We start from the raw sequence: 15,839 nt of genomic DNA on the forward strand, positions 1-15,839 counted from the left end.
ATAATAAAATGGTTATTATCATATTTCCTTGTTCATGATAATCGTCTATTGTTCATGCTATAATTGTATTAACAGGAAACAGTGATACATGTGTGAATAAATAGATCACAATGTGTCCCTAGCAAGCCTCTAGTTGGCTAGCTCATTAGCTAATAGATGATCATGGTTTCCTGGTCATGGCCATTAGATGTCATTAATAACGGGATCACATCATTGGGAGAATGATGTGATGGACAAGACCCAATCCTAAGTGTAGCACTAGATCGTATTGTTCGTATGCTAAAACTTTTCTAATGTCAAGTGTCTTTTCCTTTGACCGTGAGGTTGTGCAACTCCCAGATACCGTAGGAGTGCTTTGGGTGTATCAAACGTCACAACGTAACTGGGTGACTATAAAGGTGCACTACGGGTACCTCTGAAAGTGTCTGTTGGGTTGGTACGAATCGAGATCGGGATTTGTCACTCCGTGTGACGGAGAGGTATCTCTGGGCCCACTTGGTAGAACATCATCATGAGCTCAATGTGACTAAGGAGTTAGTCACACGATGACGTGCTACGGAACGAGTAAAGAGACTTACCGGTAACGAGATTGAACAAGGTATAGGTATACCGACGATCGAATCTCGGGCAAGTTCTATACCGACAAACAAAGGGAATTGTATACGGGGTTGATTGAATCCTTGACATCGTGGTTCATCCGATGAGATCATCGTGGAGCAAGTGGGAGCCATCATGGGTATCCAGACCCCGCTGATGGTTATTGGCCAGAGAGGTGTGTCGGTCATGTCTACCTGTCTCCCGAACCCGTAGGGTCTACACATTTAAGGTTCGATGAAGCTAGGGTTATAGGGAATTGTTATAACCCAGCCCGTGAGCCTCCTACTTTCAGAGCACTCCTACGGGGTTATGGGTGTCGCTTGGGAGCCTCCTACTTCGTGTTGTGGAGTTGGACAAAGATGTTTGTAAGGGAAGGAGATCGCCTACTTCGTGAATATCTACCGTGAGTGAGGCTAGTCCTGTGTGGACGAAAGCCGTGGTGGAATAGACAAGGCCACTTCTTCGTGGACCTCTTGTGGGTCGAGCCCTCCATGGACTCTCGCAGCCGTTACCCTCTGTGGGTTGACGTCTCCACTAACATGGACGTACGATAGCGCCACCCATCGGAACCATGCCAAAAATTACCGTGTCAACCTCACACATTTGATCTCCCTACCTTACTCATTTTACTTTACACTTGCATGTTTTACATTCCATTCATATACTCTTAGAACTGCATGTATAGGCTGTACTTGACTTGCCATAATTGCCAAAACTTGCCCTCAACTAAAATTGGGAAAAGACTAAGTTTTTATCCTCTCAAGTAGTCTAATCACCCCCCCCCCCCTCTTTAGACATACTTTTGATCCTACAAATAATTAACTATAAGACTACTAAATAGATGGACTATTGTAATAATCCTCTAAAAATATTGAAACTTGGTCAGTGTGCATCCAATGTATCGTACTTTTGATGAAAAATTGAAAGGCCCAATTTTCAGACTTATTGTGGCACTTCCTTCACAAAAAGTCATTTCTCGGACAAACAAAATGGAAACTTATTTTCTATTGGAAAAATGTTCCTAACTCCTATGAAAACATTCTTCACAATGGTAATACTTATATATATGTGCCAAATTTGGTCATGTTATCATGGACTATGCCAAGGATTTGGCCATGTCCATGGTCAAATGCTTTGAAATCCATGCAAGGTCATACATACTAGATAGTCCAAATTTGAGAAGGATTTTTAAGACTAGTTGTATTGCAAGTTTCTGAATTTTTCCCACAAACTAGGGCACATATGATGGCTCAATGCAAAGGCATTTAAATTTTTGACGCTTTTTCATTTTCATTGATTTTTTTTCCAAATTGTGGTCAAAATTGCAGTATTGACCATTCATACCAAATGGATAGGAATTTGAACTTTTTTTATCCCAAGTGGAACAACCACCAACATTAGAGCATAAAAAGTTTTTTGTAAAAATCTAGGACTTAACTAAATCATACTTGTAGTTCAAAATTGAACAATTTGAGATAATTCACAGTAACTTCGCTAAATGGATGGAATATAACAATAATACTATGAAATTATTGAAACTTGGTTAGTGGCTATCCGATATGTCCTACTTTTGATGAAAAATGAGAATGCCCAATTTTCAAACTTATTTGAGGCACCCCCTTCACAAAAAAGTCATTTCTAGGACTAGCAACACGAAAAAAAATATTTTTATTAGAAAATATTCAGAATTCCTATGGCAACGTTGTTCACAATGGTAATACCCATAGATGTGTCAAATCTGGGCATGTTATCATGTACTATGCCATGGATTTGGCCATGGCCATGTCATGTGCCTTGAAATCCATGCAAGTTCATACTAGATAGACCAAATTTGTTAAGATTTTTTTCAAAGTAGTTTTATTGCAACTTTTTGAGTTTTTTTCCCCCGCAAACTAGGCACATAGGATGGCTCAATGCAAATGCATTTCAATTTCTTAGGTTTCTTTCATTTTCTTTGAGTTTTTTCCAAATTGGGGGTCAAATTTGGAGTGTTAACCATTCATACCAAATGGTTAGGAATTTTAGTTTTTGTTATCCCAAGTGGATCAACCACCAACACTACAACATAAAATGTTTGATTTCTAAAAATACAGGACCAAACTAGAGGACACTTGTAGTTCAAATTTGAACAATTTCTAATAATTCACTATAAGTCCACTAAATAGATGGAATTTAAAAATAATACTCTGAAATTATTGGTACTTGGTGAGTGGCCATCCAATGTGTCCTACTTTCATGAAAAATGAAAGGCCCAATTTTCAAACTTATTCGAGGCACTCCCTTTAGAAAAAAATTCTCATTTGTAAGAGAAGCAAAATGGAAAATTATTATTTTTAAATTATCAGAGTCTCGGACATGGAAATCCTATTGCATGTACCCTTTTTGTGCCTTTTTTAGGCAAAAAGCGATAAACAAGCAATTTTGAATACTACGAAAAAAATCACACCCTCGGTGGTATATGATACTAGATATAGCAAATCGACGGTTACAAAACACATGTACACACTAGGTCAATTGGCGCTCGCGCTGCTCTATAAGGTGGTCGTCTCGAGTTGGAGTACCCTTTCTGTCGCTTTTTTATCACCATTTCTCCTCTGGGCCCACCTACGACCGCGCTGCCACTGGCATGGTGTTCCATGCATTAGTAACTAAGGCCACGTACGACCGTGCTAACACTGACAGATGGGGCCGGAGGGCCTGTCCCTCACCCCAATGACTTAACCACGTACGCCAACGTGACAACTCACATATAGGCCCGTCAGAGGCATCCCACCGACAATAACTAAGCCATGTACGATTGTGCTAGTGCTGACATATGGGCCCGGACGGGCTGTCCCTTGTGTGAGTAACTTAACCCACATACGACAACACTATAGCTGAAAAATAGGCCTAGATGGTCTATCCTACGTGTTAGTAACTAAGCCCACGTACGGCCACACTAGCGCTGACATGAAGTGTCCCACACATCAGTAACCATGCCAAGTAACGGTCAAAGACTTTGACCCAACAACAAACCCCATTTGGGCTTGTCTTTTGTAAGGGTGGGCCACACAATGAAGAGGAAAAGTGAGGACTCCAAAGGAGCATAGGAAAAACTGAGGAGGACATATCAACGAGGGGCGTGAAAATTGAAATCCCTTAATATAATGTGGCAACAATGGTGACGAGTTTTTTGTTGGCATATGAAAACATGGATCTTATAGTTAAGCTATAGGAGATGTACTCAAAACTGAAATCGCTAATTGGATTAACAGTTTGTGAAATAAGTAATTTTAAAGTCAAAACATGCAAACAATGTGGTGGTGTAAGCATGAGGTGGAATATTCTTGCATACATGCATGTACACTCCCTACATGAGGAATTTCCATTAGAAATTACCATCACATGAAGACTAATTTACATATATGTATCCCACTCACAATTTCTAAAAATAATGTTTGGTTAATGCACAAGAAGAGTAATAGGCACGAGTGTTTCAAACCTTTTCACCACAACTAATCCACCATTGATGATTTAATGGTATGTCCACCAATTTAAATGACAAACTTGGTGCAATATTTGTATGATTTAATATTAAGATGGTGATGTTCAAACAAACCTAGATCCTCTAACTTAAATCACTTGACTTTGTGTCGTCGACGTGTGGACCACCTTATTGTGGGACTCACATGTGAATCACCACAAAAGGCAGGTGAGTCATGTTCAATCAGCATGTAAAATTCCAAGTTCAAACACAAATTCATTTATGATATTTGATAAATAGTCAAACAATGTATAGTGACGTGTACTATTTGGCGTTCAATTTGTTTTTTCTCGCACCTCATAGAAAAAAATGTATTTAAACTTGAAATTTACATGCATATATTTAATATACAATATTTTCTTGAAACTTGAAGGCGTAGTTTTAACATGGTTTTCATCGGTTTCCACACGGCATTCTCCCACGGTCTCCCCAATTGTGTAATGAGCGTCCACGGAAGAAAAAAAAACTACTCCCTTCATTATAGTTTAGAAGACACGGTTAAATTTATGTGTATTTTTACAATAGACAAGGTTTAGGGCGTATTGCATTTATTTCTAACAGCTAATTACTACTCCCTCCGTTCCAAAATATAAGTTTTGTAAGCGATTTCACTAATGGTTTACATACGGAGCAAAATGATTGAATCTACGCTCTAAAGTATGTCTATATACATCCGTATGTAGTCTACTAGTGAAACCTCTAGAAGGACTTATATTTAGGAACGGAGGGAGTACTTCATTATACTACTTCTATATGCATGCGTAATGTGAATGTTATTTTTCGGTCATTTTCACAATAAATCAATAACCATCTATGTTTCAGAGAATTTTCAAGCACATTTTCTAAGACCGTGACGGAGAGAGTACGCAGCATGCAAGGTACTAAATATGATTAATGCATGCATTCAATTTTGCGGGTAACCTTATCTGGATATGGCGTTGATTCATCCACGTTAAAGAGGCCATGGACTCCATCGAATACAACACAGCTCGAACTAGTGTATATGAGCCTTTTAACCTTGCATGTGGTACAAGCATCGATGACATTCTTTGTCCCTGTGCACGCGGAAGGAGAAATGTCTGTGAGTAAATTAAGATTGCATAAACCGTTTGTATGTTCACAGACGACGGCATAACTTGTCCAAGTTCATCGAGTTGACGGCAAGCATTCCAAACTAAAGGACGTGTGACGGAAATCTGAGACAATGTCGCTCTCCCAGGAGCAGCTCGGGCGGACTGCGCGCCGTCGCGGCGGGCTCCCTCCTGCCTCCTCCCTTCCCTCACCGCCGCCAAAAGGCGCCACCGGGTAAAGCCCACGTGGCATCGTCGGCGGCGGGGCTGTATTCTCTCGGGGTTGTATTCTCTCTCGCGCGCCTCGTCGGGTCTCGAGCGGCTGCCGTTGATGCATGAACATCGATGGTGGGTTGCTTGGAGCTGGGCGCGGGCCTGGCGCCTTGCCTCACGTATTGGGGTCGGCTTCAACGCCACTAGAAGCTGGCTGTTGCGGCTGGGGGCGACGGCCGGTGCCCGCGGTAACCGGATGCCGGGGCGGCGGCCCCGGAGCTTGGGTGGCTCCTATTTGGTGTCAGGACGGTGTTGGCTGTGGATCGGAGCGCGGCGGATCGAGGGTTCTGGCGCCTTGATCTAGAGTCAGCGAGGACGTTCGGCTCTGGCCTGGGCGGAGTGGAGGTGCAGGTGTGAAGTGTTAGACCCGACGATCTTAAGAACACTTTCAGAGAAGAACCGAGTGGTTTCGAGGTGATTTCAGAGGCGAATTGCGAGGGATTCGGTTACAAGAGGAGGAACCTAAGCCGGCCAGGAACACTGGCGGCGCAAAAGGGGGAAACCCTAGAGGAAAAACATAGCTCCATGAGCTGGAAATCCATGGCTTTATAGCCTTACAACGTAGTTAAAACGAGGTAAAGTAGGGTAGAAAGGTGGCCGGCGCTCAGCGCCGTTGTCGGATGGCTACAGCAACGCGGGAGAGTCTCGCAGCCGTCGGATCAATCATCGAGGGCTCCAGGAGTAACTGGCACGCGCGAACAGGTATGGGCGTCTGGAGGGCGTTAGATCAAGGATCGACGGTTGTGGTCGCTTGGCGCCATCGTTTGAATTCGAACGCTGCGGGCTTCGTCTTCGCTTGGTCCTGACAACCCCTCCCCCCCCCCCCCCCCCCCCCCCGCGCGCAACATCAGACCTGACCCCAGAGATGAATTGCGGAAAAACCTTTTTGAATGAAAGCGGCGTCTTCCCATGTGGCCTCGCTCTCATCCAAGTTGGTCCATTTGATGAGCCAACGAACCACTGCCACTTGTATGTCCCCTTGTGTTCTTGGAACAAGCTTTCGCTGCAGCAGCTTCTCTGGTTCTAGGAGGATGGAACCATTCTCATGGAGAAGGGGTAGGTTGGGGTTGGGTATTGCTCTTGGCCCCAAGTGTAGCTTGAGTTGACTCACATGGAAGGTGGGGTGGAGCTTGCAGTGATTAGGTAGGAGTAGTTTATATGCCACTGGTCCCACCTTCTGTATGATCCTAAAGGCGCCATAGTACTTGGAATGAAGTTTGAGGCACCTGTGGACACTCAAAGTGGTGTGTCTGTAAGGTTGTAGCTTTAGGTAGACCATGTCACCCACTGCAAGTGATCTGCAAGTGATCTCTCTGATCTCTTCTTATCTGCAAAATGCTTCATTCTTTGTTGAGCCTTGATCAGGTTGGCTTTAATTTGAGCAGCCACTTGTTCTGCAGTTAGGATGGAGCTGAACTCTTGTGTGCGCTCTGGTGGATATAATGCAGCTTCAGCCAACATAGATGGGGGCCTATTGTACAGTGCTTGGAATGGAGTAATCTTCAGGGAAGTGTGGTAGCTAGTGTTGTACCACCATTCTGCTAATGAGAGCCAGTGCATCCATTTCTTGGGCTGAAGGAAAGCCATGCACCTGAGATAGTTTTCCAAACACTAGTTCACTCTTTCTGTTTGGCCATCAAACTAGGGGTGGTAGGAAGTGCTCATTTGTAGTTTAATGCCTAGCTTCCTGAATAATTCTTGCCATAGATGGCTGGTGAATATTTTGTCTCTGTCTGTAACAATGACAGAGGGGAGCCCATGGAGTTTGAAGATGTTATCTGTGAATGCAGTGGCCACAGTGCTAACAGTGATTGGGTGCTTCATTGCAATAAAATGCCCATACTTGGTGAATCTATCCACAACCACCAATATCATATCCTTGTTTTGTGATGTGGGCAGTCCTTCAATGAAATCCATACTGACATGAAACCATGAAAAATCAGGGACGAGAAGTGGTTGAAGCAGTCCAGGGTACTTACAATGGTCTGGCTTGTTGATTTGGCATGTGGGGCATTGTTTGATGAAATCTACAATAAACTGCTTCATGCCAGGCCAATGGAACAACAACTTAACTCTCTGGTAGGTGGCCCTGTGCCCAGAGTGTCCACCCAGTTCAGAGTTATGCAGGGCAGCTACTAGCTTGTTTCTGAGGGTAAGATCATTCCCAATAACTATTCTATTCTTGTATCTTATAATTCCCTGCTGAAGAGTAAAGTTTGGGAGTGAAGCATCAGAAGTGGCCAGTTTGGTTAATGAGTCTTTGCATTTCTGGTCTTGAATATAGCTGTTGGTTACATCAGAGATCCACACAGGTTGTGCTTTAGAAGCAATCAAGGAGTGCAGTTTATATTGGACTCTAGATAATGCATCAGCTACCCTGTTGTTTTTGCCTTGTTTATATTCCACCTTGAAATTGTAACCTAGCAGCTTGACCAGTAGTTTGTGTTGTATTCCTTCAGTCAGCTTTTGTTCTTGGATCTATTTGAGGCTCTGTTGGTCTGTTCTGATGATCAAGGCAGAAGCAGCAAAGTAATGCTTCCAGTGTTTTAGTGCTTCAATGATGGCCATTGCTTCCTTATCATAAGTAGACATAGCAGCAGCTTTTGGTCCAATGGTTTTACTAAAGTATGAGAGAGGTTTTCCCTCTTGCATTAGTACAACACCTATACCATAAGCACATGCATCAGTTTCCAGAACAAAGGGAAGTGTGAAATCTGGTAGAGCAAGCACAGGAGCCTGGGTCATCTTGTGCTTAAGTAAGTTGAAAGCTTCCATTTGCTCAGGGCCCATTTATAATTATCCTTTTTGAGGGACTCATACAAGGGTTTACAGATGTAGCCATAATTCTGGATAAATCTTCTGTAGTATCCAGTGAGTCCTAGGAAGCTTCTTAACTGTGTAACATTTGCAGGAGTAGGCCACTGCACAATGGCTTCAATCTTGGAAGGGTCAGTAGCAACACCATCACCTCTAATAACATGTCCCAAGTATTCCACCTGTGGTTGAGCAAAGGAACATTTGCTGAGCTTAGCAAATAATTGGTTATCTTGTAAAACTTTTAGAACTAGTTGCAAGTGTAACAAGTGCTCTTTCATATTTCTACTGAAGATAAGTATATCATCAAAGAATACTAGCACAAACTTCCTTAAGTAAGGGGCTAGGATGGTGTTCATTAACAGTTGGAAAGTTGTTGGTGCATTAGTTAATCCAAAGGGCATGACCATGTATTCATAGTGTCCACAATGGGTACTAAATGCAGTTTTTGGGATATCTTCCTCCTTCATTCTTATCTGGTGATAGCCACTTCTGAGATCAAGTTTGGAGAAAATTGTAGCTCCTTTTAACTCATCCAGCATATCCTCAATGACAGGAATTGGGTATTTGTTTTTGACAATTTGTTCATTTACTTTTCTAAAATCATTGACAAGCCTCCATGTCATATCCTTCTTCTTAACCAGAAGAGCAGGTGATGAATAAGGATTGTTGTTGTCTCTGATTACTTGATTCTTGATCATGTCTTCCACTATGCCTTCCATAACATCCTTTTGGTGGTGAGGAAGCCTATAAGGTCTTTGATTGATGATTTTAGCTTGAGGAGTGAAAGTGATCACATGATCAATGGATCTTTTTGGAGGGAGGGTTGTGGGTGCACTGAAAACAGGGGAAAATTTATCTAGTATATGTTGTACTGGTTCAGGCACCACAAGGTCCAGCTGTTCCCCCATTGAGATTCTATTAAGGAATAAAACAGCTCCACACACTGGCTCCTCAGAAAGGCTCTCCTTGATTGATAGTTCAGGAACAGGAGCAGTAGGAAAACTTTCATCTTTGAGAATAAGCTTTTCTCCATCTTTCAGTGTAAGCTTTACTTGCATCTCATCAAAGTCAAGTTCTACAGGGCTGAAAGATGCCATCCAATCAGCTCCTAAGATAATATCATGCCCTTGGAGTTTGAGAACTCTGAAGTCTGTGGAGAATTGTGTTCCTTGCAAAGAAAATGGTGCTTGCGGAGCAATGAATTCAGACCACAGTGTTTCACCATTAGCAACTAGGACTTGTTTTCTCTTGGTGGGGTTAAGGAGCACTTAGCTAGAGCTGCTATTTTTGGTGTAATAAAAGTGGCAGTGCTACCACTGTCAATTAGGGCAGTAGCAGGGGTTGAGCCCATCATCACAGTTAATGTGAAACTCAACTTTTTAGCAGTACTCAGGCCTATCAAAGCATGCATAGATATTTGGAGAGGGGTATCATCAGCTTTAGGGAAGGGAGGTGGTTCACCATCTTCAGTGATTTCAGTATAATACACCAGTTCAGCATCATCAAGGTAAGATTCTTGGAGAGCATTTATCTGAGCCTGACTTGCTAACTTGCACACTTTCTTATGACCAGGGAACCAAGGTTCTTTGCACTTGTAGCAGATACCTTTAACTCTAGCCTGTTGAATTATGGATGCAGTGTTAGTTGGGCCAGGTTTGCCAGGATCAAACTGTAACTGTTTCCTTGCTTGGGAGGGGTAATTAGGAGCAGGGGAAACTTTTCTCTAGGGTTGAGCCTGTTCCATCCTTTTGGCTAGCCAGATGGCTTATTGTAAATCAGGGGGCTCATGACATTGTACATGATGCTGGATGTTATCATTTAACCCAGAAATGAAACTGTGTTTATAGTAATCATTTGGCAGTACTGGGTTATCCCTTCTCATTAAGTTCATAGCTTGTTCAAACTGGAGAACATAGTCATTAACAGTACCAGACTGAGACAGGTTGTGAAAAGCTCTCACATTGTCACAAACAGATGTTTCAGAGAACCTCTAACCCACAAATCTGCAAAATCTGTACCAGGGGATAGTATTTGCCACCATACTAGTGCCTCTCCACCATTCAATAGCTGGTCCTTTAAGGTAAGTTACAACAATCTCTGTTTTCTGTTCTATTGGTGTTCTAGCAGCCTCAAAGTACATCTCAATTGTTTGTATCCAAGAATCAGTGCCAACACCATCAAACTCAGGAATATTGTATTTAGTAGGCTTAACTAAAGTGAGTGTCCTTCTGTTATCCTGTGGTGTTCCCAGTCTTCTGTCCAAATTAGCATCCCTCTACTCTGTATCTAACTGAAGAACTTGATGAGGTGGATTAGCTGCAGGTTGTGATCTAGCATCTGGTGGTTGTTGCTTCCCAGCAAAATGGGGGTGTCTGTAAGGGTGTTTAAGACTGCCATCCAAATTTAACTCCTTTCCTGTGTGCTTATCCACTAAGGTTGCTGAATCCACTGTATCAGGGGATTTGAAATGATCCTACCCTCTCTAGACTGGTCCTTGTGGTGTGTGAATCACAGCACTAGCTTGGGGAACATCCATAGGGTTGGGAGGGTTTTCTCTGGGCTTTGGGAAACCAGATAAGAATCCTGATAAGGTGCCCTGTAGATCAGCTAATGATTTTTGGACTGAACCAAAATTTGTTTGCACATATTCTCTGAATTCATCAAACTCCATACGGTCCTGTTCTCTATTCCTTTGGAGCAACTGGACATCTAGTTGTAGGGAGGAGAATTCTAACTGGTCTGTGGAGGTAGAATTACCAGGAGCTGCCATGGGATGAACTACAGAAGGTGTTCTTGCTGGCAGAGACCAGGAACCTTGCTGTAGAGATTTACAGGCGCAAAGGAGGGGATTTTACCACAGCCGGAGCTGCAACCTGACCCTTATGCTGTGAATCCTGCCGCCGCCTGCACCGCCGCCTGCACCCGCCGCCAAGTACACCGGATCTGGGTGGGAGGTGGGATTTTAACATGCAAGCAGGGAGCTTGGGCAACCACTTACCGGCACCAAACCTGTACCGAACATCACCGCCGCCAGCGCCACCAGCATCACTGCCGACGCGATCCGAGGAGAAATGGGGGAATTTTACGGCTCCTCCAACCCCTTTTCGGCCTCCAGATCGAAGACGCCGCCAAGGAACAAGGCTTTGAATACCACTTGTCAGACCCGACGATCTTAAGAACACTTTCAGAGAAGAACCGAGTGGTTTCGAGGTGATTTCAGAGGCGAATTGCCAGGGATTCGGTTACAAGAGGAGGAACCTAAGCCGGCCAGGAACACTGATGGCGCAAAAAGGGGGAAACCCTAGAGGAAAAACATAGCTCCACGAGCTGGAAATCCATGGCTTTATAGCCTTACAACGCGGTAAAAACGAGGTAAAGTAGGGTAGAAAGGTGGCCGGCGCTCGGCGCCGTTGTCGGATGGCTACAGCGACGCGGGAGAGTCTCGCAGCCGTCGGATCAATCATTGAGGGCTCCAGGAGTAACTGGCACGCGCGAACCGGTACGGGCGACTGGAGGGCGTTAGATCAAGGATCGCCGGCTGTGGTCGCTTGGCGCCATCGTTTGAATTCGAACGCTACGGGCTTCGTCTTCGCTGGGTCCTAACATGAAGGCTGCGCGCGGATCTGACAGGCTGGCGGCGTTGTTGCGTTGGGGTGCAGGGTGGCGCTGGGTGGCGCTGGGCATGGCGCGGATCTGCTGCAGGGAGTGGGTGCGGTGGCGCCGGTGCGCTCGAAGCATGGTCACGGGTGGAGCCGGTGGACATCGACCATGGGGATTGTGTGTTGTGCAGTGCTTTGGATCTGTCTAGATTCGGAGGTGTGGTGGAGCTCCAGGCGAAAGCCCAGCCCCGACTTTCGGTCGGTGCCGACAACGACGGCGCCATGGAGTCGCCATGGAGTCGTTCTTCTTAAAGGCGATGTTGGCGGCTACGTCGTTTCCTTCTTTGAGGCACCGCCTTGGAGAGTCAGCATATTGCAGTTTGCACGGATCTCTTCGTCGTCGGGGACAATGGACGTCGGGGCGGCAACTCAGGGTGGTTTCTGTTGGTGCGTCGAGATGGCGATCTCAGGAACAATGTGAGCGGCCACTCTATGAGTTGTGGCTCTATCTCGACATTGATTGGGTGGCATCCTTGTCCTGCTTGGGCGGTAGGGGTGTCGGCTCGGTCGATGCGCCCCAGAGAGGGAGGCCTGACTTTACGTCGGGGCGGCGGCCCCGGATGTGGTGCTACATTCGTGGTCTGCGAGCGATTGCCCTAAGCAGCGTGGGCTGCGGACAGCTGGATTGTGTGGCGTTGCTGCTCAATGGGAGCGGTGGTATGTCGACTCGGCGGCCCCGGAAGGCGGTCCCGGTTGTTTGCGCTGGGCGCGACGGAGCGGTGCCTGTAGGGGCCGCGTCCCTGAAAGTATCATTATGTCGTCCAGACTTATGTGGCAACGATGATGGTGAGAGCGAGGTCAGCGACGCGGCAATGGTTGCGGTAGTCGGCTCTTCTCCAACGTGTCTACGATATTGCCTCGGATTGTTTGTTGCTGTGGAGTTAAAGCTGCGGTGGCGGAGCCCTGTGGTATACGATGACTGGCTACAGGTAGTCCGTCTGGCGATCTTCCGTGGCGCCAACCGTGCGTGGTTTTGTTTTTCTGAGTTTTTCATCAGAGTCGGAGCTGCGTTGTGTGGCTGTAGGTCGATATGTCGTTGTTTAAGGTGGGCTTTGTCCTGGGTGTTTCATTATGTGGGAGGGGTTTGGCCCATTTGTTTCGGTTTTTGTCCGATTTTCCATAATTAATTGAAGAATTCTCTTCGGCTTAATTAATAGATGAGACAATATTTGTTTCTGTTTTAAGAAAAAAAACTAAAGGACGTGTAGTATCTTTTAGGCGGTAAATTTGACTTACCCTCGACGCTGACCTTGTAGTGAAGTGTAGTATCTTTTAGGCGGTAAATTTGACTTACCCTCGACGCTGACCTTGTAGTGAAGCTGGAAGTCGTTCTTGCGAGGATCCGGCGCAGCAGTGTGGAAAACAGTTTCTACCCCTTCGAAGGCTGCAGAACATAATATTATTATTTAGGCGCATTCTCTCTCTCTCTCTCTCTTTAAAATTGTAGTCATAGTAAAATCTTAATTTATTCAAATTACGATGGATTTAATCATGGTTTTAAATAGCTGCCATAACCTTACAGCAGAGTGTTGCTAAATGGTCTCATATACAAATCGGTCATTATAAAGCTATAGCTTATTTAAAGATCCATCGTTATTTGACATAATTCAATAATTCGTTTAAATTTAACTAGCAATCGCGCATGTGCAACCACAGAAAATTGATAGAATCTTGAAGAGCTTCCCTCATCGTCTTCTACTCCTGCTACCTTCTCTCATGACATGTGCTAGTATGGCTCTGGTAATCCAAGCTATACTGTGTGGCATGTGCTAGTATGGTTGTGGTCACTTTGCATCGGTTGCGAACCTCGCTCTTATTTCTTCACTCAAAAGATAAGTCACATCATTCGTTCTCAGCTTCTCGACACGGCAATGTCTTGATAGTGTGACGATGATATAATGGACACATCAATAAGACTATTCACGATAGAAGTTACATAGGTAATTACATAAATGTCATCTAAACAAAAGAATATTATGATAACCAATTAATTAGAAGAAAGATAAATTAAGTAACATAGCTAGTAGTTATTCATACTATGAGTAACACAACGTAAAGCAAAACAAGATGAATCTATATATTAATAAATGAGAACCTTTATATTACCACTTTCATGTCACTATGCATTATAAAAATGATAACTTAAAATAATAACATATAAATATTATTATTCTATGTTACTGTTTCTTATTATGGATAGTCTGATGTCATGTGGGACGACATTTGATATAGGTGGTTAAATTACTATGTAAAGAAATATTTTCAATACTAGCATTTATTGCTAGATTTTTTTATCATAAATGAATTCCGATAATGCCAGAGGGTTACGGGCCTGGCCTAACAGAAATTACGGAAGGGATGACTTGTGATTTGTGCTCAGTGCTCTTCTAATTGCCTTTACTGGACTCAAAAGAAAATTCTAACTGCCTTTACTGGTTGCTTTATATATAAAGCAAGAAAAACCATTTTTCATCTTGTTTTAACCCTAGGCCTTTATTTCTATCCAGTCTATGAACCAACCATTGCGTAGGTAGCAGTACTAATAAAAGAACAAAAATAAAACATCTACACGTATTATCATTGAAAAAAAATAAGTCATGTTCCTTGAATTTTAAGTTGGTGTAGCAAAGCCTTAAAAAAATGCTAAGTTACGTACAAAATTTAAAGTAGGTGTAGCAAACGGGAATGCTTTTGAAGCTCGGCCTTCATGGAGGCCTTTAAATTTAAAATTAAAATTTCATAAAAATTCATAGTTTTACATTTTAAAAATTTTGAAAAAAATACAGAGATAAGTGAAGGCGTAACACACATGTGTGTAAATTCTAAAAAAAATATGTTCAAATGAGGATTGTACAAAAAAGATAAATTTAAATTTTTTTAGCTCATGATACTATTCATCGTTTCATATCATGCATTAGTCTTGTTTGTGCAGATCGTATTTTAAGGTATTTCATCCTAGAATTTTACACAACACAGATACACATAACATCCTTCCTTACTTGCATATTTGTTTTCAGATATTTTTAAAACAAAAAAATTGAATTTTAATTTTTTTTAAAATTTCGGCCACCATGCAACTCGACCTCCAAACATCCATTCTCGTGCAGCAAAGCCTCCTAAAAAAAGGAGAAAGTTGGCATCTAACTGAAACATGCGGCAGTAGACAGAGCCCGAACTACGTACCTTGGGTAAGCTGGGCTAAGTCGCAGACGTCGGCGGAGGTGTACACAGCAAGGCCGTTCCGGAGGGCAGCGCCGAGGATCCCCTCCTCCTCGGCAGGTTCAAGAACAGCCACGGGGGCGAGGTCGGTGATCCGCACCCGCCACTCGCCGGAGCGGAGCAGCGCCGCCACCAACTGCCTCGCCATGAACCCCCGCCCGCCGGTGACCGCGCACAACCTTGCCTCCCGGCGGTCACAGGCGCCGACGGGTGGTGATGCCATCTCGGCCGACGGCCGGTTCAACGCCACTAACGTGTAGAGACTTGCTCGCTGTAGGTACGTGCTACTACGAGCCTTATCACACGTGCCAGTAGTGGCGCTATGCAATTGGAAAAGCTACCCTTCCTTTAAATAGGCTTTATCGATGGATGCATGATTGGCAGCACTGTCATTGAAATAATACTCCCTTGTTGTGAATTGAAGGCGGCACCACTGTCCTGGTGTGAATTGAATGTGACACACACGGTGGCACCACTGTCCCTTCTGGCATGAATAATTAAGGTGGCACCACTGTGCCACCGTGTGTGTCCTTGCATGAACAGCTCTTCCCCATCTCAATTCTGTTGTGCTACAGCATTCGGTGGAAGGATACAGCTTCGGGGTATCCGCCATGTAAGTCTGGTCATTACTCGTTAGCATGTTAAGCATTTTCAACCAAGGTAATATAAATATGACAAAAG

At 44.0% G+C, this 15,839-nt stretch overlaps 1 protein-coding gene across 1 annotated transcript in view; it reads right to left on the reverse strand.

Moving 5' to 3' along the window:
* The window catches only part of LOC123405390 (3beta-hydroxysteroid-dehydrogenase/decarboxylase-like), a 36,324-nt gene extending 20,830 nt beyond the window's left edge, over positions 1 to 15,494 (reverse strand). The window contains exons 1-3 of the mRNA XM_045099096.1: positions 15,123 to 15,494; positions 13,234 to 13,323; positions 5,042 to 5,175 (exon numbers count right to left, since the gene is read on the reverse strand). Of these exons, the coding sequence (XP_044955031.1) occupies positions 5,042 to 5,175; positions 13,234 to 13,323; positions 15,123 to 15,381 (483 nt within the window). The 5' untranslated portion in view covers positions 15,382 to 15,494. The remainder of the gene's footprint in view (positions 1 to 5,041; positions 5,176 to 13,233; positions 13,324 to 15,122) is intronic.
* Positions 15,495 to 15,839: the final 345 nt, after the last annotated feature.

The sequence above is a fragment of the Hordeum vulgare genome, chromosome 6H (assembly GCF_904849725.1).
Source record: "Hordeum vulgare subsp. vulgare chromosome 6H, MorexV3_pseudomolecules_assembly, whole genome shotgun sequence".
NCBI lineage: Eukaryota > Viridiplantae > Streptophyta > Magnoliopsida > Poales > Poaceae > Hordeum > Hordeum vulgare.